Source organism: Amyelois transitella, chromosome 5, assembly GCF_032362555.1.
Source record: "Amyelois transitella isolate CPQ chromosome 5, ilAmyTran1.1, whole genome shotgun sequence".
NCBI lineage: Eukaryota > Metazoa > Arthropoda > Insecta > Lepidoptera > Pyralidae > Amyelois > Amyelois transitella.
This window is the reverse complement of record NC_083508.1, coordinates 6200281-6224261: the sequence shown is the minus strand read 5'-3', so window position 1 is coordinate 6224261 and position 23981 is coordinate 6200281. Positions and strand designations below refer to the sequence as shown.

The following is a 23981-nucleotide window of genomic DNA, read 5'->3' as shown; positions in this document are numbered from 1 at the left end:
TTCAGTTGAGCGATCTCGACAACTCGCTACTTTACTTGATCTTGATACTAGAAAAATAATTTATTTTTCAGACATTTATTTACATGTTTAGTTTTAATTTCTTTTTGTAGTATTGGTCTTTAATAAAGCGTGTGACGTAGTTTTTGGGGTTTTTTTTTAAATGTGAAAATGATGACTAAACGTCATTTAAATAAAAATAAGCTCAAGTTTAGAAGCATGGGTATAGTCTATGTTTAAAAGGATGCAGTTGTTTTTAATGTCACCCTGTATTATCAAAGAAAAATTAACTTCGACTCCAACAAGAAAAATTAATGAAACAAGTTGTATGTACTGTTTAAGAAATTTAATGAAATCATTGTTCTAATTACATTTTATACACTGTTAAATGTACATTGTAAAGAAGTAGAATAATTATTACCCACGACTATGAAATAAATAACGTAAAATCAAAACTTACGGCTTTAGATATTTCCTACCACTACCTACTTCTATTATTGCGTGTATTTATTTACATCGTTAGGTTTTTCATGTATTCATTAAAAATTATAATTTGTATCTTAAAATATTCTTTAATACTTGCTTTGAGTAAAAAAAAATTTGGTCCAGCTAATCCCTATACTATTCTAGAGATACAAGAACATATTGCTATTACGAATGAGACTTAGGAAATTTACACTAGACAGAACTTATGTAAAATGCTAATTGTGTATGAATTTCAAATGTGTCCGTAAATAGTTAAATAATAATAATTTTCATTATAAATGCTTTTTAGAACCTAAAGCTGAAATTTTCGAATAATACTAGTTTAAAAAAAATACAACAGAAATTTATTACTCTACATTTTTACTAGTTAATAACTGAAATATTTATTATAAGGCGAGTTTATTGCTATGCCAGCCTTTACCTATCCATATATTTGTGTGTAGAGTGGTAATTGCATTACAAACTAATAACTTAAAGACTTCAATTTAGTACTTACATTTCTATGAACAATTTAGACCGTTATACGATTAAAAGTTCATTTTATTTTAATTTTTACAATGTGTCCTAAGCAGCTATAATTAGGAACAAATAAACATGTACTTACATACAACCAATAAATATAACATACTAGGGACCCACTAAAATTAATTAAAATGGCGTAGAAATAAATGCAACTACAATGAACTGCCTTGAGCCAGTTACTTGAACAAGCCATTCCATCAAAAAGATAATTTCGTTCGACGTTATTAAGCATGAGCCAAATTATTTTGAACCCACTTGTTTTAGTTATTAAAATGACAGGTTAAGAATCAAAACAGGTCTTACCAAAAATTGTAATACGAGAAAAATATCTTCTATATGTCTCCATTCACAGCCTTTTTACCACAAGTGTTATGGTGATTTTTAAGATAATGCAGGGTCTTAAAATTAAGGCATGAACCAGTGATTAAGATTATACTTTTCGATCGCCATTATCTCTTAAATGGTTGTAGAATTTTTTTAACAATGGAAATAAATTTAGCTACAATAAGTGACCTATGTGCATTGCGAAATTTATAACAGACTGCACTTCAAATCTAAAATATTTATGCTAAATGGAAGAAAATTGCGTTAAAACTATTTATTATGGAAACTAAATATATCAAGGATCTACATGATAATAACAATGAATTCACAAATAACCATAACAGATTAACATAACTAATGATCTATATTTATTAATAACTATTATGATACAATCTCATACAATTGCCTGGTTTATTCTTAATCATAAGAACTATTTTATTACATGTTGATATGTACAAACGAAATTTTATTTCACTGCCGAAAAGTTTTGAATCTGGTTGTTGCTATTTGAAGCGACCCATGAACTGAAGACATCTCTGAAAAAAGAAGTTTATGACGTTTTTTCTACAAATTGTTTAGTAATATAAACTTGAACATAGTGTTTGGGTATAATGTACAATTTTGCACATTGACTAGATTGAAAGGCTTATAAGTAGACCAGTTTTTCAGTATTAAAATGAAGAAATGTGATTTTGTGTTACTGTTGAATGATGAATGCCAAAATGATGCTGTTGTGTACAGTTTTTGTATATTGTATAGTTACTAAAATGTCAAGTGGAGACATGCATTCAAATTTAAACTTGCATATAAATATTATAAAGAAAAAAAATTATAAACTGGTTACACATACCTGCAATGGCTTACTACACATTCATTAGAGCAATATTCATCTTCCCATTCACTGTTTGCTATGGCCGGATTGGTGCAGCCTTGACGGATGCAAGATGGTGTACTCCGATTTTCGTTTTGCTATAAAAAATGAAAGTAGTGCCTTGTTTAATATAAATGTATCCAGAACATGGAAGCATAATATCACTGTCGCTATTAATGGATTATAATATTTTGAGCAAGTAGTTAGAATGTGACAAAGAGTAAAAAATCTGTGCAAATGGGAATATCCAAAGATGGAAGAGAGAAAGATAGATGTGTCAAGAGTATTTAAGCTCTGATGATATAAAACTGCAAATAACTTACATCTGGTGATTGTTGAGGTATTCCAGTTCCATTGCTATTTGGGGAATGTTGATCATTATTTTGCAGCTGATTCTGAGTGTGTTGCTGCTGCTGCTGTTGTTGTTGTTGCTGATGTTGTTGTTGTTGCTGCTGCTGTTGCTGTTGTTGTTGTTGCTGCTGCTGTTGTTGTTGCTGCTGCTGTTGTTGTTGTTGCTGCTGCTGCTGTTGTTGTTGTTGATGATGTTGTTGGTACTGCTGTACTTTATGAGCTTGCATTTGTTGGTGAGATTGCTGCATTTGCTGGAATAATTTATATAGTAAAAAAAACTAGCTGTTGCCCGTGACTTCATTTGCAATAAAAGTTTATTGATAATGGCCAGTTACAATTTTATTACATGTATTGAAAAATCCAGTTTATTTATGTTCCCACATCAATTTTAAGAAATCCTCACTAAGCTTATATTTAGACCACATAGGAAATTGACATCATGCCAAATTTGAAATCTCTTGACCCAAAAATATGGGCTGTGTTGATATGTCATCCAATCAGTGTTCTTTTATAGGAATATAATATATTATAGAAACAAATGCATACAATACAATCCACATGGGATATTATACAGAAATAAAAGTGAGAGATACCTGTTGAGAATGATGGTACTGCATAGCTGCATGTACTGATCCCATTGGGGGCGATTGAGACTGGACCTGCCTGTATCCAGGCGGTGACATTCCAGAGCTGGCAGTGTAGTTGGAGGGAGACTGTGCGGGCTGGTAATTTCTTGGTGACTGGCCTATGTTGTTTTGGCATGTCTGAGGTGATGCCGCTGGGTTTACTTGGTACCCTGGAGGAGATTGGCCAGGCACACCCTAAAAGGTGAAAAAAAGAAAATTATTTTTTTAAAATTTTATTACAAGCACTTTGTTTTTTAATCATTTAATAACTGGACTTGCCTGGTATGACTGAGGAGTGTGTGCTATGCTACCTTGGTAACTTTGCGGGGACTGTTGAGGATTAGCAGGATAAGCAACAGTTTGTCCTTGGTACCCTTGTTGCTGTTGTCCCCCAGGATAGTTTTGAGGTGAATAACCTTGTGGAGCTTGGTTTGAAACATAGGCTTGGGGCGAGTGGCCATTACCATATGCTTGGCCTTGGTAATAATTGCCGTAATTAGGATTGGCACTATTGGTATGATTATACATAGCTGGAGATTCTTGTTCACCTCCCTGAAAAAAAAAGTACAAGTAGACAAAATACTACATTTTAGACTGAATATCATAACTGTATTATTAAGTAGTAACACAGTTCTATATTTTGCATTTTTGGTTATATTTATTTTTTATATACATACATACATAAAATCACGCCTCTTTCCCGGAGGGGTAGGCAGAGACTTCCTCTTTCCACTTGCCACGATCTCTGCATTTATTTTTTAAACGTATTATAACATATTTTTTCAACTTATGAGCTTTTCGCTCAGAAGTTCACGTTTGTGGATACTTTTAATCTATAAATGAAGGTTTTTATTGCGATTTACTTTGTATTTTCACACTGTCTGTTTTAACAAGCTGAAGTCAATTAAAACAAAAGCTCTCCTGAGTAAAATTAAAAAGCTCGGAAAATAAATAAATATTAATGCACGATCAAAAGCAAAAAGATACGCCGCGCTAACGCCGACCACCGAATGTCAACAAATTCGATTATTTGACAATGACAATTATGTGTTTGTAGAATGTTATTGGTAAATGACACGAAGTTGGCAGGTCTAGGGTTAGTGTTGCCATTATTAACTTTGTTAAAATTGCAGTTTTTGTCCGGTTCAACCAAAGATAGCTCATGATTAATACGCGTAAGATTTTTTTACTGGGGTGTAAATTTTTGGTTGGCAGTTTCCGAAACTGTTTAAGAGCCTTATTAATCTGTTAAATTATAATATTAATGTCCTGTGAAGCCAATAAAAAAAGGAATAGGACTTTCGTCTCATTCACATGAATGTCGTAAAGGGCGACTAAGGGATATGCTAATAAACTTGATATTCTTCTGTAACCTGTCACTATTCTACACATACATACATATCGTTACGTCTACATCCCTTGCGCGGTAGACAGAGCCAACAGTCTCGAAAAAGACGAATAGGCCACATTCAGCTGTTTGTCTTAATGATCGCATTGAGATTCAAATAGTGACAGGTTGTCTTAGTAGCCTTTTATGACATCCATGGATAATCCTATTGTGGTGGTAATCTTAATCATATAATTTTCAACTGCCCCAAACTTGTGGTTCATCTTCATAACATAATTCCGACTAACTTTCCCCATCTAAATTTAGTCTGAGAATCAGCCAACATCTATTTTTCATACCCCTTAGTGGTAAGGGTTGTCCACCCTTAACTTTATTTTTTTAGCTACTTAAATTACTTAAAGTGGGAAAGAGGCGTGATTTTATGTATGTATGTAAATTACTTAAAAATTATTTAATAAAATCTCTTACAGTGCAAATTGTAAAGGTCATTGAACGGAAAGGCTAATGAAGATTCTTCTTTTAAGCAATGGGCTACCAAAATGTCACTAATTGAATCTAAATTCCATCATTAAGCCATACAGCTGAATGTAGCCTTTCCCTCTTTCTGAGACTGATGGCTATGCCCATAAGGGATAAAGATGTGATTATTTTTTTAGTATCATTCACATTTATATCAACCTACCTTTGACACTAAGCTAGCTCTATAGGCTGCTAATGCTTTGAGGTACTCTTTCTTAGCAACTTCTGTTTTTTGTTTATATACCTGTGAATAAAACAAATAAAATAAAAGTTGTATATTGAAGACTCAATTCTGAAATTATTTTTGTTAGACAAATACCCACACTTTTGTGTTCAGAGTCCAGCCCATCCCACATGGAAGCTACAATTTTAGAAACTTCTCCAAAACTTGCATTAGGATTTTGACCTTTTATTGCTGCCTGGGTATCTCGAAAGAATAAAGCATATGCAGAAACAGGTCTGTGAATAGAAAATGTGAATTAGAAGTAGACAAAAAGAAATGTGTAAAAAATAAGTTAATTACGATTCTCATTTTAGATAACAATAAAAACAACATACTAAAATGCAATGCTTACTTTTGGGGTTCATTAGGATCCCTTTTTTTCTTCTTTTTCTGAACTTTTGGTTTTTTCTGCATCTGTCCACGATTCATGCCATTATCCATAGGTTCAGGTGAGGACCTCTTGACTCCTATATTACTCACACCCATCTTGGAAAAATTTATAAATAAATAATAAGTAAATAGTGTAAGTAGTGTTGTTATGATTTATTTATCTACTATTATTTGAATTAAATTTGATTTATTGGCAAAAGAAGAATATTAGAATTTATCCAAAATAAGACTTAAGATATTCAGTAAATATAGTTCATTGGTAAATTCAAAACTATGAATTAACTATGGATAAAATTTGCCTATACCTGATGAAGCGTAGTTTGTTGCTGCCGGCTCGCTGAGCAATAATGGATAGGCAGAAGGCTTTCCGCATCACCAGGCAACTACCAACAAACAACCAATTCATTAGATTTTTTTATAATACTAGTAGTTTGAGTAATTTGCTTATATTTATAATACAAATCCAAAATCCAATGAACTATATTTCAAGCCTGTCCAGTGAGTTAATATACATTTACATACAATAAACAGAGTAATTAATTTTCACCTGTGATATTAATATTCTTTAAATACAATTTAATGTAGAAAAAGTGACAAAAAACTTTAAATTTATTGCAATGGTTGCTACTAGTTAATGTTTTGGTCAATAAAATCAATAATTTCATTATTTAGTTATAAAAGATAAGGATTAGCTTCTCAAAAATACAAATGGAAATGTTTTACTATTTCCTGGAAGTTTAGTAGTGATGAACTATAGTGCCTTTCAATTACCTGAGAATGATGTGAAGGCACACTATCATCAGAGTCATCACTTGTAGTGCCAGGTGGAGATGCTCTTTGAGGAGAGCCATACACAGGCCCCGAGGGCTGTGTGGGAGTGCTGGGGGTGGGCGGTCCACTCATCACCTGGGTGGGTTGCAACATCAGAAGTCTCTGTTGACCCCCAGGCTGTTGTTGGATAATGTAGTTGCCAGCTGGGGCACCTGCACCACTAAAAAAGTAACAGTTTGATTGATAATAATGATAAACAAAATTAATAATAATTATGAGAATAATACTCAATAAGGAAATGAATTTCCATACAAGACTGGCATAATCACACAGACACCAAGTGATTAAAGTCTAAAGAAAATAAAAGTTACCATACCTATGTGAAGTAACAGGTGTGTGTGGTTCTTGTAAGTATAAGGGTTGTTGATAGGAAGGGGCACCACCAGGTGGAGCAAGACCATCCTGAGCTGGATTCATCATTCCAACCTGTCAACAAATAGAAAACATTTATCTTTTTAACTAATTAAAGAATCTAATATGTTTAAGGTTATTAAAATGACGACAATAGTAATATTATGTAAATTATTATCATGATTTAATATGTATATACCTACTACTACTATTCTATTCTAAATTCTCTGCTTGAAGCTGCTAAAAAATATAAACTGTTGCTTTGTTATTTAATGATGTACAACCTCAAAGTATCACTTTATAGTATCTTACTAAAACTGGAATATAAGTTCTGTGGTGTAATTAATTTTTAAATCATAGAATTCATAGTATTATGAAAACCAACAAAACAAAAAAGAAAACAAAGCCATGAAAAGAAAACCATTTCAGGAATTCCGCTTTTGACTTGACTTGACAGTCAGTGTTGCCAACGACGTATCAAGCTCCCCTCTAGAATCGCCCTCTAAAACCACTAGAAATCCACTAAAAAAAATCGCACCATCAAAAAAAGCACTAAATTTTACACTAACTTTATTTCTGTTGTGTTGAAATTATCACCTGATTTCGCTGTTGGCGGATTAAGCGGCAAATATTAGATATTCAAATTAATCAGAATAAACAAATTGTTATAAGTTTAGTTACAATTAAATAAAAATAAATGATGTAATAAATGTTTAAAACAATTCGTTACGATCATAAATTATAGTAAGTGGTTGTCAATAAAAAGTAACAAAGCCCATTTGTTGTCGAATTCTCAGAGACATAAAGTTTGAAATGAAATGTTGTGGCACTTGAGACTTTTGGTAAAAGCCATCATTCAATTACTTGAAGCCAATCTTTTAAATGTGGGTCCTGAAGCCAAGAATCCCGAAACTTTTGGGTATACTGTGGTTTTCGCATGTCATTGATCAATGATGCAACACGGAACAAAACAAAGAACACCAACGCACTGAGCGAGCACGAACGAAAAGTGATTGATTGACATTTGAGAGAATTCGGGGATTTCCCAAGACTCCTACACGAGGAATCCCCGATAATCACGGGGAATCCCCGATAATAATGTATTGTCATTTTTTTTAACAGTTTCTGGTCTGGATGCCGGTCCTTTTGGGCGTTTTACTCACTACTAAATTGATGGTTGGCAAATTATTGATTGATGAACGCCACCAACGATACGAGTGGATTTTATAGGCGTTATTACAATAATTAAAAAAAATACAAAATTCTTAAATTCCACTAGATAAATCCACTAGCCACTAAAACTCATATTTGTCCGCTAAAAGGCAAGTCAAAACCACCAGATTTAGTGGAAATTCCACTAAGTTGGCAACACTGTTGACAGCAGGATTGAAATATAATATTGTTATAGTAAATTATAGTAAAAGAGACAGTTGTCATGTTGTCAAATCAAAAGAGAAGAGAGGACATTACGACACCTGAGCACTCTTGCCTCTCTCCTCTCTGTCAAAAGCAGAAGACATTTTGATGACTGTTTTTGCTTTTGACAGAGACAGTTTAACAAAACAAATGCAAAAAAAAATTTCTTTTTTGCGGGAATTCAGACGTAGATAATCAGTAACCCGTGCTTGAAGAGAGTTACGAGGTGGATCCAAAAGTTCGTGGCCTAACCAAGAAAACAATTTTTTTTTGCTGCTTCGACTCGTGAGTATAGTGATAAACCCAGCTTTCATCCATAGTTACAAATCGTGACAAAAAATCATCAGGATCGGACTCAAACAGCTCCAAACAGTCACGTGAAATGGTGAAACGAACCCTTTTCTGGTCAGTTGAAAGCAATCTCGGCACCCATCTCGACGACACCTTGTGAAAACCTAATTCTTGAATTATAATATTTTGTACTCGTCCATAATTTATGCCACTGATCTCAGCAATATTATAAATAGTTAATCTTCGGTCTCCTAATATAAGATCACAAATTTTATCAACGTTTTCCTGGGTCGTGGAAGTTAATGGCCGACCATTTCTGGGTTCGTCTTCCAGACTCTCCCGTCCGTGTTTCAATTCAGCTACCCACTTTTTACACACGAATATGACGGAGCAGATTCTTCTAATGTGTTAACCATATCTTCATAGATTTCCTTTGGCGTTAACCCCTTCTTATACAGGTACTTAATCACAGCACGCAGTTAAATTTTTTCCATAGTAAGAAAACTTCACGACTTGCTTTGCACAAAAAAAAAACATTTAACGAAGACAAAGAGATGTATCTAATTGCAAATTTGCACGCTTACTACTATATATACAAGCTACAAAATGAGGGTAGCAAAAAATTATAGACTATTTAGTAGGTGAGGCCAAAAACTTTTGGATTCACCCTCGTATGAATGTGGATGAAGCGAAGGAAGTATGCAGAGATCGTGGCAAGTGGAAAGATGTAGTCTCTGCCTACCCCTCCGGGAAAAAGGCGTGATTTTATGAATATATGTATTGAGACGCAGTCCGGTGTGAGTTTTTGGAGTTTGTGTGTTTGTATACAGGATGACATTTAAAACAACAAATCCTTTTAAACATAGACTATACCCATGCTTCTGAGTCGTTTGAGCCTATTTTTATTTAAATTAAACGTCATCATTTTCACATTTAAAAAACCCTCAAAAACTACGTCACACGCTTTATTAAAGACCAATATTACAAAAAGAAATTAAAACTAAACATGTAAATAAATGTCTGAAAAATAAATTATTTTTCTAGTATCAAGATCAAGTAAAGTACAGAATTGTCCAGATCGGTCAACTGAATGAATTGTGTCGTTGACCTCTGAATCTTACGCGTCGCTTTTCCGCCGGCCGGGGTGATATGACGTATTTAGGATCGTGGATTGTGATACTTTTATTTTTTTCGTACTTTCTGAAATATGAACCGATATTTTTGAAAAGCACCCTCAAACCTCGACAATAATGGATTGGACTGTACCATGATTAACTGATTCTGACTAGTGACTATGACTTGGTACCAATGCTGCTTAGAACAAACAATGTGAGGACCGAAGAAGTTTTAGTCAATAAAAAAGGGCCTTAATGCTTATAGGACATTAAATTTAGAAGGTTAGGTAGGTAATAACAGATTGATTGGTGTAATACTCAAACTTCAAATAAAAAAATCTTTTGCATTTTATTTAATGACTGAGTGATCGAAGCGGCTACATACTTAATCAGCTTAGGGCGAAAATACATTTTTTGTGAAAATCATGTCATGTATTTGTTTTACAACGCGATAACTTTCGTACAGTTGTCCGGTTGGTTGATGAAAAGTTCGCGGCGAACTTTTAAAGCGCAGAATGTTAAAGTCAATAAAAGGAACGGCTTCTTACTAGACTACGTCTTTTTCCAGCCACGGCAGATCAACCTTATGTCTGCCATTCTTTTTCCATAATTTGAATTATAAAAATAAATAAGTAGCTAGGTATTTTCGCTCGTCAGTCTTTTATACCTCTTTCTTCTAATAGGAGGCACATATCTCGAGAACGGCCCAAATGGTCCTTCAGCCTTATGGAGATGATTCTGAGCAGTACTTGTATATTTATTTTGGTTCATCTATATTATTTTTCATTCACATTCATTAATAAGTATTTACATGCAAGCTCATTGGTTTGGGTCTCTTAATCTAACTTTTCACTTGATAAGTAACTATGACATATATATTCAGGGTTCAAGAATATTCCGAAGAACAATAATATTGTTATTTTAGACTAACCTGTGGTGCCGAATGATGCAACTGTGTGTACGGGTTGTGGGAGTTTTGAACTGTAACAGCTGTGGCATGCTGGCCATGCATCAGAGGAATATCAAACTCTTCGTCGCCAAACGATGGAGTATGAAATGTCTGAAACAAAAATGGAATGTGGTTAGGCCGTAATTTTTTTCGCTGATAAGTACGACTCGTTGCCAAGTACAAAACTTTTTCTGCAATATTGCTCGGAATATAAACTATACATTCTAGTTCATACTTTTATAATTTTTAAATAAAGTTTTGTATTTATTTTTGTAATTAATTAAGTTATAGATATTCTAGACTTTTGTTTATGACCAATATAATAAACCCATTTTGTTTTCTCAGTTATTATGATAAAATTTGGTACAGAAATAGCTTAGATGAGGAGTAACTCAAAGGGAGTATGTGCTGCCGTGGTATAACTAAAATGCCGTTATCTGACATCATGTTTTACACCTTATCTACCAGTAAAATAAGAAAAAAAAATCTCTTTTGATCTGTATATATACGACTTTTTGGTACCTTTAAGTCCTAATAGGCGTTCTCATTGATGAATGGCATCAGTTTAAATTTTTACCGCAGTTTTTGACGTTTTACTTAAAACAAGGATTTGGCGGATAACGGCATTTTAGTTATACCAGGGCAGTGTGGTAAAACGTAAAATATTAGCTTTACTTAAAATTGTTTTTCGTCATCTTTGGATCTAATTATTTACAGTTTGAACTAGAAGATGGACAAAATGACAAGGTACATATGGCGAACCTAATGGCGATACAAATGTGAATGACAAATTCTTTTTAGGTGGTTTAATATTTAGTTTAATGTTTCGGAGGGAGTAAGAGTTACTTAGTAGGTATAGTAGGCTACCTAGGTATGTGTAATTAAATAATGAACCAACTAAAAAGTTAAAATTGTAAGCAAGCAAGTAAATAAATAAGCTACTGTGACAATAAAACCGTAGTAACAAATGACAATAGCACCATATATGTAGAAGTTACAATTACTAAGATAGCTTTTTTTTACTGTCGCATTGTGCACAAACAATTTTTTGTCGAAACTTTTCTCACATGCACTTTCTTTGTTCCTACTTATCTATAAATCTACAGATTGTATCTAAATTTAAAATATTTATATCACTATATCATACCTACGGCCTCAATATTCTTATAATCATCTTAAAAGTTTATTTCTTGCCAACCTTTCCGACCGGTGCAAGACCATGCATTTGCTCTGACGTATTATAAGTACCACGGTGCAGATTAAAAAAGTCTAATAAACTCAGGATTTTTCTTTTAGGCGATAGATCTATAATCTATACTAATATTATAAAGCTGAAGAGTTTGTTTGTTCGTTTGAACGCGCTTATCTCAGGAATAACTGGTTTGTATTGAAAAATTATTTTTCTGTTGAATAGAACATTTATCGAGGAAGCTTTAGGCTATATAGCATCACGCTGCAACTATTAGAAGCGAAGAAATAATGGAAAATGTGAAAAAAAAACGGGGAAAATTATTCATCCTTGAGGGTTTCAATGATGCCCAAAATAACAATTCCACGCGGACGAAGTCGCGGGCACAGCTAGTTATATATGTATATATAGCGATAGCAACCTGTCACTTTTTGAACCTCAACCTTACAGTCACTTCGGTATTGTCGGCTCTGTCTTAAATTTTTAGGTTTACTTCAGGTAAATGGTGTGATGATGAATTCAACTGTAAAGTTTTTAGGGTGAGATATTATCTATTGGTAGTGGTGAAATCAAACATATTGAGCTAGCTTCAAAGGAAGTTGACCTTCATTACATAAATGAAGATGTACATTTAAATTTGATCACTTGGTTCGATTTGATTTTTTGTTATTGTTGTAATCAGAAAATTAATTTAATCCATTCGGGCTTCTCTTCAGAGAGCTGATGATGTAACCCGGATTAACGGCAGAAGGAAGGAGAAAACGTACCTAAATACATTAAATTTTAAAACGATGTAAAAACGGTTTAACCTGTGATATAATGATGTATAGTTCTCGGCATATTAGAATAGGACTACGACACTCTATATCTTTCCCATGGATGTCGTAAGAGACGAGTAAGGGAAAGGCTTACAAAACTTGGGATTCATTTTGTAGGCGATGAGCTAGCAACCTGTCATTACCTGAATCTCTCTCTTAACTCCGGAGACATGATTATATGTATCGTATGTTTATGCATGATATTATACCTGATCATTCATAGCGTACACGCTGTGTTTCGTGTCGCGCGGGGCAGACAACGGAGTTTCGATATTTTCTGGTCTCTGAAACAATGAACAAACATTTATTTAAATATATACATAAAATTGGGTTAGGTTAATTAGAATCGGGATATCATTTGCTCTTTTAAATGTCAGCAATGATTTTTCAATTTGTTTTATTTAAGTATTGCTTTTTACTGACTGCGCTAAGTAATTAAAACTAAAGTTAGTATAATACATACCTCAATTTTTATGAGTTACCTGCTAACCGCAGTCCGGCGATCGATATGATGTAAGTACTCATCGATTATGATGTAAGTACTGGTATTAATTTCTTAATTAATTAAATAACTTGCTATGATTCTCGTTTATATTAAATATACCAGGATTATTACCTGTATCTCATACAATAGCTCTATGATTGTTGTTGTAGTGTTGATTCACAGTTTACATAAAAACAGAGTGCAAATCAGTAGGAAGTTACAAATAACTAATGGAGTAAGTTAAGTTTATCAAAATGCAATGAAGTAGTATTACATATCTATAAAGTAATTATAAAATACTTTTAAAATAAGCTTTTATTTAAGTGCCCTAAAAAGATCAAAATAAAATTGAAATTATAATTACAGCTTGTCGCGATAATATCAATTTGTAAATTCAATCTGAAAAATTTCGTCTGACTGAATATGTAGAGATTTCTTCAAGGGATCGCGACAAGCTTTTATTATAATTTCAATCCTGTAAAATCATAAATGAATGCGGTTAATGTGATTTAAATTTTATTTTGTTCTATTAGGGCACTTAAATAAAAGCTTGTTTAAAAGTTTTTTATAGATACTTATTTAATTTTATATTTTTTAGTTTCAATCGATAGTTATCGATCAATACGAAAGTCAATCTATAAAACGGAGAATCCTTCAACAGAACAACTTAAGGAACGGGAATACTAATATTAGGATAAACTATATTCTATAGGAGTAGGTAGGTACCTGGATGTGGCATCTATTTCATGGTGGGCCTACCAACTGCCTATCATAAACGAATGCTTATACGAAATTTCAAGTCCCATCAGTTGAATATTGAGGAGTTCCATAGTTAATGAATGAATGCGTATACAAAATTTCATGTCCTTTACCGCTGAGGAGATTTCTCGTAAGGAGCCGATCCTCGCAGCAGCATCAGGTCACGTTTATGATTAACTTGCATTGTCATCGGTTCTGGACCAGCATCCAAAATTTCAGCTCAATCGGACAACGGGAAGTGTGTCAAATTGAACTTGAAAGATTTGTTAACATACAAGTCAAACTAAATAAAAGCCTTTAATAATTAATAAAAACTAAATAAAAGCTTTTAAAAATAAGAATCTGCAATGAAGAATCACTTCTGAATATATGTATATATTTGTGTATATATGTTTAATATATATATGTTTAAATTTTTTAGAAGTCGTCTCGCGAGATTTGCAGTGCTGCAGCGCGAACAATTTCAGCGATCTGAACTTATAGACGTGCAGCACAGCCTCGTTAACTTCCCGACATGATAGTTACGACCAATTTTATTACTTTTTACACAATATTTAATTCCCTGTGATCTTTGAGTAAATTGTTGATTTTGTTTTGCTTGGTTTCAAGTCAATTACTCTTCCTTCAGATTGAAGTGAATTATCATGATCAAGACCTTAATTCCCTGAATTTTGTAATTATAATACTCCATTTTCCATAATAATTTGTGATCTGATTTGCATAATTAGGTACCTAAATCATAATGAATTGCGAACCTCATTAAGTACCTATTTACAGATATCCAAGAAATTCTAAAAATATCCTGTATTTTGAATGGCATCATGTGTACATCAATGTAAGTACGTACTTAATGAAACGCATTTATTAGAAACAAGTACATAAGTAAGTTCTTTTTAAAAAGTAAATATTGGTATTTAAATGACTCCATTTATTTATTAAAAGAAAGGAAAGAATTAAATTTTTGTTTTGCTACGAATAAATACAAAGGCTGCCCGGACCGATTTTGATGATATTTGGCACAGACACAGGTAAAACCTTCAGGACTAACATATACAATATATATCAATAATAAAATAAATAACATTTTTTATTTTTATAAGGAATTTAATTTGAAACTGAGACTGAAATTAATATTAGGACGTTTTATTTATCTGTGTTGAGGATTATTAAATAGATTTTTGGAGTACATATTAAAATAACTACCAAATAGCCTTTTTGTTAACCAATTGTCCTTGTGGCGACTGTGATCCAGTTAGTATTTCCTAAGATTGAGGTACTGAATAGATAGAATTGCACGTTCGCTCGAATGGCATTCTCTTAAAGCATTTAATATTTGTACTGTGGTTTGTTAGTCTATTTATGTTTTTGTATTCTTGCGGACTTATTTCTAAACCCAATCAGATTGATTTCATATTTTTATTTATTTGTACGATACGGGCTATGAAATATTGACTATAATTAATATAAAACTTAATAGTAAAATTAAAAAACCGGCCAAGTTCGAATCGGACTCTTCGAGGGTTCCGTACCATCATCACTTTTGTTATTTAAATATTATTTTTTATATTCACGTTTGTACATGTTCAATAAAATCGACCAAAAATTGTTTGAAAATTACTTTTGTTGTTTTGGGACCCCCTTGTTGTAAAAGCGGCGGAAACGGAAATACATACTTTGTGAAAAATGGACAGACGAACAGACGGACAGACAACGGTGAATTCAAAATCTTTATTGCATGTCATAATGAACCTACATCAGTTGAATTTCAGTAACTGCTTATAAATAGGTATAATATGAACCATGTTAGGTATCGCGATTTTAAAATACTTAATATGGAACGGCGGGCAGCTTTATATCGGCTTTTATGATAATTATACTAATAATAAAAAAAAATCGTATTATACATACATACATATGGTCACGTCTATATTCCTTATGGGGTAGACAGAGCCAACAGTCTTTTCAAGACTGATAGACCACGCTCAGCTATTTGGCTTAATGATAGAATTGAAGAATCCCAAGTTTGTAAACCTATCCCTTAGTCGCCTTTTACGACATCCATAGGAAAGAGATGGAGTGGTCCTATTCTTTTTTGTACTAGTGCCGGGAACCACACGGCACTATGTCGTATTATATTTGGAGTTAATATTAAAAAGTAATTTAAAATATAATAAAAAAAATTTAAATGTTAATTTTCTGTTGTTTAAAAACTCGTCCAGTGTATAGGAGCATTTATCGGTCAAAAGAAGTTTTAAGTTTTTAATAAATAAGTTTACATTTTCTTCTTTACTCGTGCAGTCAGGTAGGGCATTATAGATTTTTGTAGTCATCGGTAATGGACCAGAATTTGAGATTACCAGTTTAAGCTAGGCTACCTTTACTTTTTTTACCGTAGAACAACCTAGAAATGTAGGTGCGTGAAATGTGTCACAGGTCTAAGCATTATTGATTATCTTATGCGATATACCTATTTATTAATTTGAATCTTATTGTTAACATAACGGATAAGGTTTAAGTGTGGGTGCGTAATTTACGTTCTTATATTAGTTTATTATTTTAATTGTTCCAAAATCCAATCGATCAACTTTATAATAAGTATTACCTTGAGTCACAAGTCGGTCTCATTCCTCTCGGACCGGTTTCTGAAGCACGCCGGCTGTGCTCCCACTGAGCCTTATTTTATACACACTAATAACAGGTAAGTGAAAGGATACGTCAATATTGCTTTTTTCAATCGGAATTTAAACCTATTTACTGATAAATTCAATTGACAAAAATATTCTCTATTGAAACAGGAAATCAATTAATAAGTAGTTTAAGTACCCACTTATCATTTGATTATTTTTCCAAATACAAATATCCTGTCATAATTTTATACAAAATGCATATGTTCAAAATTACTTACCTACATATTTACCTAATTTTAAAACAATAAGATTTGTAACGTAACGTTTGCATATTTGTTTGGATGTTTCTAATAATATTTTTAGAGCGTGGAAAGTAGAAAGTTATTAAAAAGTAGGTAACTTAGATAAAAATTATACTTAACGAATATTTAAAATTTGGTCCATACTGAGGTAAAGGTACATAATTGTTTTGGAAGGATGAGCAACAAAACTGATTTTTTTACATCCTAAGGCTGTATAATATGAAAATGGATATTTAGATTATATTTTAACATAGGACCCATACCTAAAGGGAATTCTTACAAATTTCAATAAATATTAAACTATTTATATGATGGTACTGAGTATTTCGAGAAAGCAATAATAACATTAGCGTTACGTACATCGTTGCTGCTCAGAACAGTCTGCGGTACAGTCTCTATGAGGACATAATTGTCGGTCGGTGACCTCTTTTTGTTCCTCCCACTAAAATAGCGTTAAATCAATTGATGTTATTACAATTGGAACGCATCTCTGATCGTAACTTGCTTAGGTTTCGTAGGGGAGACACACTTTAGGAAAATAAAATAAGAAAGCAGGTGGATTCTTTTTTTTTGGTTCACGTCGAAACCGGTATAGGCAGAGCTTTGTTTAAAAGTTGTTTCGTATTTATACTCTTGTAACTGGTATTATGAGCATAAATCCTTCATGTAGTAGGTACCTAATATTGATGATTTTTGTTAAAATTTTATTTTTTAAGTAAAATAGTTGACAGAATATAGTTTAGAATAGTACCTATACATAACCTACCTATGTTGTACAATAGATAGCATAGCTTTGAAATTGATCAATTTCTTTTAACAACAATTGATTATTTCGTGATAAATTAAGATTAATTTGTCTTTAAAAACTGCACATATATAGTAACTAATGGATACTATCTACACTATATTTATTTACTACATGCATACATATGGTCACCTCTATATCTCTTGCGGGGAAGAGAGAGCCAACAGTCTTGAAAAGACTGAATGGCCACGTTCAGCTTTTTGGCTTAATAATAGAATTGAGATTCAAATAGTGACAGGTTGCTAGCCCATCGCCTAAAAGAAGAATCCCAAGTTTATAATCCTATCCGTTAGTCGCCTTTTACGACATCAATGGGACATCAATGAGACGGAGTGGTCCTATTATTTTTTATTGGTACTGAGAACCACACGGCATATTTATATATTTTATGTGTGGGAGATGAATTGAGCTACTGGATGTCCTACACCAAAGCTTTTACAAGGTTTCACTGCGGTCCACCGGCTTGCTGTTTAGGACAATAATGTTTATACTACAGAAATTTATTATTGGATTCACTATTGCAAAACATAGTAAAAATTATTACTTCGTCCTCCTGGCTTTAGTTTTTTTATATATAAATTATTACTTGACTATCTACTTACATTTTTCTAACCTTTAGCTTAGCTCCTTTTAGCTTATTTATATATTAATTATTATAAGATAACTTATATTATTTTTTAACACTATCAATAGGTACATTACAGTTTGATAAATTAATTATTCTGTTAATATTTCACATACAAGGAATAATAACAGTCAGAAGGTTGGGAATTAAAAAATGCCGAAGACCTAAAACGGGATACTAATTCCTTCAACTATACATGGTAGAAATCGAAATAAACAATGCGATATCCATAAGAAAGTAGGTACTCTCTAGCGATATCCATGATCTTGTAAATTTTGGAAGTATTAAATATTCACAATTTAAGTTAGCAGAAATATTTTAGGGATGGATTCGGTAGTGAACACTAAACTTTTTTAAAAAGTAGGTTCCGAAGCGAAGAAAAGAAATAAATCGTTGGACAAAGAAACAAAGTAAGTATTCAACTTTACTGTGTATAATGAAGTATATTATTTTCAAGTTTTGCTAAAAGTTCTTATATTTATTAGGTATATCCCTATGGATATGACGCCATCGACTTAATCTATCTCGCACACAATTCGAATATAATCTTGGAGTACAATTGCAAATATAAATAAAATAGAAGGGATGGGATTTGTCAATAATATAGATGCCAAACTCCATGAATCTCTAACTAACTGAACTATATTCTTATGGCCTTCTATTTAGATTTGAATTTAAATCAAAGCGGACACAAATAGAAATACGTTTGAGGCACTCTACGATAACGTTCCTTTATTGTCTTCGATTGGACCCTGTGCCGAGTGAAGGGTCAAGGGTTCAGATTCATTGGGAAGACTGTACTATCCGCAATTTGTTTCGAGTTTGATGTTGCAATGATCAGTGGCTCTGTAGCATCAGCATTGTTTTATTTTTTGAATTTATATATTAGAGTAACTTTCTCCATCCACATTAGACTTCCCTCTTAAATAAATTTATTTGATTGTATTCTTACTTCAGTTGAATATACCTATGTAATTCTAAAAGCCGGTTACCATCAGAAAGACCGTTTCTTCTTATCTTGTAGTTTGCTAGGTCACTCGATCTTACATATCCACATTATCCTGACTTATAACGATATATCGATTTATTACGATTATGACTAATAAGTCACTAAAACTACAGCTAGTAAGCTGTGCCCGCGATTTCGTTCGCGTGGAAAAGTTATTTTGGGCATCATTGAAGCCCTCGAGGGTGAATAATTATCCCCGTTATTATTCACATTTTCCATTATTTTCTCGTTCCTAATAGTTGCAGCGTAATGTAATATAACCTAAAGCCTTCCTCTATGTATAAATGGTCTATTTAACACAAAAATAATTTTTCAATTCGAACCAGTAGTTCCTGCAATTAGCGCGTTCAAACAAACATAGGTACTCTTCAGCTTTTTAATATTATGATTATGACTTATAACTTAACTATAATTGCGAATTATGGCGGTGCCATAGATCCCCTTACACTTATCTGTTCAATAAAAATATAAAAGGCGAAAGTAGTAGTAGTACACCAACCCTGATAAATAGTGCTGAATACATAAAAAGAGTATACCTATGTTTATAGTCAACTACATATCTACATGATAATTAACATTATATCATATCTTATCTCAAAGTAATATCTACGTTCCATTTTCCAGATAGCGGCATTTTATCTTTATTTGTAGAAACATATTTTTACAACACATGTTTATTTAAACTTGTCAAATAACGACAGTAAATAATTTTCGGTTAGTAAAGATTACGATTTTTCATGTTAGTTATAGTTTGAATATTATTTTGAAGTTCCAAGTGAAAAAATACTTAACTTCGCAATCCATACTAATATCCAAAGGTACTACTAACGTTATTCATACAAATCCGAAAGTTTAACTGTTTGCTTTCAGACTTGCTGGACGGATTTTGATGAAATATATGATGTAGTAAATTAACCGAAACCACTACTGCGCCAACAGGAAAATAGTATATATACGTACAGGACCATAAACGAAAAAATATAAAAAAGTACAAGAGTCGGCCTCATTGCAACATAGATATCTTTTTTTCTTGGAAACCTTTACCGGGAACGAAGCCGCAGACAAATGCAAGTTGCTTTGAACTTATTAATAAAGGACTCATAAAGAGTCTGTATGTAAGTCATGAAAGCTGGAGGACTTTAGTACTTTAGCAAACATTTAATATTTCTATTTTGGCAAAAAAATAACATCAAATAATATCTTACCCCTTTATTTTATAACTTTGTGACACAATAAATATTTAAACAAATAAAGAGTCAAAAACAGATGTTCATAATTTATGAATGATTTAATTAATTGGTACGGAAAAAGGAGAAAATGTATATTGATGTTTTGACAAAAGTAGCTTCTTTATTTACTTATAAACTGTTACAAACAAGTTATAAAATTTAAAATAAATATTACCGTTGCCATGTAAATTGTGATTGTTAAAGTTAATAAACATTTTAAGTAAAAGTGTTTTACCTACCATTTAATGTTCACTCTGCAACTATATATTTCAACCAACCATACGCAGCAGTTTTATAAATTCCATTCATTTAATGCTTTCCGGTTCTATGTAAGATCTAATTAATTTGTGGAGGAAGAAAATTTCTATTACAAATGTAATTGATAGAGCACTGAAGTCATTACACAGTTAAGTGGCGTAACTAGGGCACACGTCCGAGGGCACAGTTAGACACAAGTGTTTCAGAAGATATTTGTAGCACTTTAAGAATTTAAGATTCGTTCGAAATGTGAAGTTGTAGACCGATGTGGCACGCTAGAGCACGTGCGGACCGCGCGGGAAGACTGCGTGGCGTGGCGCGCGCCGCGGTGGGGCGCAGCCCCGCGGCAGTTCAGCAGGCTGCCGCCTGACGCCGATGGCGCTGCCGTAGCCTCCACTCTTCCTTATACCAGCTGGACTATAGTACTCTCATATGAGTTGAGTGTCTGTCTACCACCTACGATATATTCGATAGATGTCTAGAACTGACTATGCATGTCGCACTATGATTCCACATCCGTTGTTACGCAGACATGTCTAGTTACTATGGAAAGCACTTCCTCATTATATTTTACTTTAAAACTTGCTTTGACGTAAGATTTATTGTTTATGAAAATTTTACGAATTATATGCACTTTAGATATAAAAAATGATATATTTCATTAAATATAATTAAAAACATTAAATTAAAAATTCAACAAGAAGATAATTTCTTTTTTTTTTAATTTTGAATTTAATGTGCATCCGATGAAAATAAAATAAAAAAATACCAAGGCAGTTCAATACAAAGGTTTTACGTAAGACACACGCAGGAAATGATCTTATTTTGTTTATTGTCAATTAAAATTTAGTTTCTCTGCTATCAAATTTCAGGAATGTATTATTAAACATCTTTGTGAGATTAATAACCAGATTTAAAGAAGGAACGTACTTACTAACAATTTTCTTGCATTTTATAATAGTTCCAAAATAAGGATTCAAAACCGAAAACGCTGTGGATTAGAGAAAGTGGAAAAAGCCAAATGTTGCAAAGGCCTCTAATGGCAGAGTGTGCCAATGATAACATGCAACTTGAGAGAGAGAGAAAGAGACAGTTCCGAAAAAGAGCTTAATAATCAAAGATTTATATCAATATTTAAATCGCACCGAGTTATAATCTCAAAGACTTCCTCATTTGGCAAGCCTTTATTTCGGCGAAGCTAAATATTTAAAATATCTCACTCGTTCCTTGTATAAAATGAAGTAAATTTACAAAAGATATAAGATAACGTAAGTTTTGTATAACTTTAGTTAGTACAAATGCTCACATTACTTATATAATATGCCAGTTGTTTGACAACCATTTCTATAAATGAAAAAGTTTTTAATTAGAAACTCCGAAGGCTCTATTCCCCTTGCCTTTGATAGGGATTTAAGACTGATAAACGAAAATGAACTGTTTGGAATGAACATGGAGCATACTTTAGCTCGTTGTGAAACCTTATAAAATCAACCAACTCTCGACCGCGGATATGGATACGAAATGGATTAAATTAGTTGTTAGTATAGTATGACTGTATCGACAAAATATATGTACGTTGGTATTAAAACACGTACATACACATATTACGTCTTTATGCCTTACGGAATAGGCAAGACCAATAGAAACATGTCTTGGAGGCTACCGTTTAGCCATCTCAAAGCAGAGAAAAAAATCTTTAAAAGTTTAAACGCCTTTTCCTTGATTGACTTTTACAATACGTATCAGAGAGAAGTAGTTGGCAAATATAATGCAATCACCTATCAGACTAAATAATAAATAGCAGCTAAACTAAAATAAGCTTTACAATTACGCTATAGATACAGACTATTACTGAACATGAACCAATTCTACCAATGAACTTGGGGTGAAAATACATTATTGTATGAATGTATGTTTGTTATGTGATAACTTTCGAACCGGTTGATTTAGATTAAACTCATAAAGTAAGTAAATAATTTTTAAAAATTCTAAAATTGGGAATCTAAATGTTTAAGTAAATTAACATTAAAGTTTACTGGGAAAAATAATAAAAAATGTGTGCTTCTCTCGTAGCACTGATATAGAGCCTCGTAGGTTTGTCGTAGCACATTACCTTTGGAAAGGTCCTGTGATCATTGAAATATTAATTAAGTATATGAAACACTAGCTGTGCCCGCGACTTCGTCCGCGTGGAATAGTTACTTTGGGCACCACTGAAGCCTTCAAGGATGAATAAGTTTCCCCGTTGTTTTTTTTTCACATTTTCCATTATTTCTTCGCTCCTTAGTATTGATGCAGCGTGATGTTATATAGCCTAAAGCCTTCCTCGATAAAAGGTGTATTCAACGCAAAAATAATTTTTCAATTCGAACCAGTAGTTCCCGAGATTAGCGCGTTCAAACAAACACACTCTTCAGCTTTATAATATTAGTATAGATTTCATTGTTGTCTTATAATAAAAAAGCTAATGTTTTTGCATTTTAATGTAATAAACTTACCTTCGAAGGGTTGTCGTAGCGTTGTATAAAATTTGCTTAGGAATTATTTTATGACCAAAATTGCATTTTTCTTTTATTTTAAAGTTCGATCTGTAAGCAAAATTTTGATCTCTCGCGTCTTCGAGTTTATTTAGATCGTACGATAAAATTAGATCGACACCCAGATAAATAAGTGGCACGGCCGTACTATTTGATTTATTTGCTGCCTATTTTAATATAAGTTTTAGCGAAATAAAAATAATGGAAATTAAGGCAGTATACTTTTTGGATTCTTCGAAATCTAGGTACAATGGTATATATACTTATTTTTTAGAGACAAAAGGTTAAAGTAATCACTACATATTATAAAGTAAAGTCACCCTATATTCTCTGTCTGTATGTATGCGCCAATCTCGGAAAGCTGTGGACGGATTTTGTTCTTGTTTGTAATTTTTGATAGAGAGTTTTCTGAGGAAGGTTAATATTTACAAATACTATCCGTGCATAAAAGGAATAGGCTTATAAACTTGGGATTTTTCTTCTAGGCGATAGGCTAGCAACCTGTCACTATTTGAATCACAATTCTATCATTAACCAAAAAGCTAAACGTGGCCTATTAGTCTTTTCAACTTTTAAGTGACTTGTGCAAAGCCGGGGCCGGTCGCTAGTTTGAATTAAAAATGGAATGTAAATTATACCCTTATAAAGACATCAACGAGCTTAAAATCTGCAAAAAAAACTTTATATTGCACAAAATTAAAGTTAATTACAATGTTTGGTCTCTCCAGT

The 23981-nt window shown here is 32.7% G+C and overlaps 1 protein-coding gene across 4 annotated transcripts; it reads right to left on the bottom strand.

Moving 5' to 3' along the window:
- Nucleotides 1–313: 313 nt before the first annotated feature.
- Nucleotides 314–21069, bottom strand: LOC106131899 (TOX high mobility group box family member 3). 4 transcript variants are annotated; one of them, XM_013331169.2, is made up of 14 exons: nt 20697–21069; nt 12827–12901; nt 10593–10721; nt 6805–6914; nt 6429–6648; nt 5963–6040; nt 5620–5753; nt 5368–5503; nt 5208–5288; nt 3457–3729; nt 3145–3372; nt 2524–2802; nt 2180–2298; nt 314–1865 (listed from the first exon to the last, which is right to left on the bottom strand). In XM_013331169.2, exons 1-14 carry the CDS (start codon nt 20697–20699, stop codon nt 1796–1798), a joined length of 1935 nt encoding a protein of 644 aa, XP_013186623.2. In that variant the 5' UTR covers nt 20700–21069; the 3' UTR covers nt 314–1795. The 4 variants fall into 4 exon arrangements, with proteins under 4 accessions (XP_013186623.2, XP_013186624.2, XP_013186625.2 ...); XM_013331170.2 differs by lacking the exon at nt 5963–6040 and having other exon boundaries at nt 20697–21065; XM_013331171.2 differs by lacking the exons at nt 10593–10721; nt 12827–12901; nt 20697–21069 and adding an exon at nt 7039–7828.
- Nucleotides 21070–23981: the final 2912 nt, after the last annotated feature.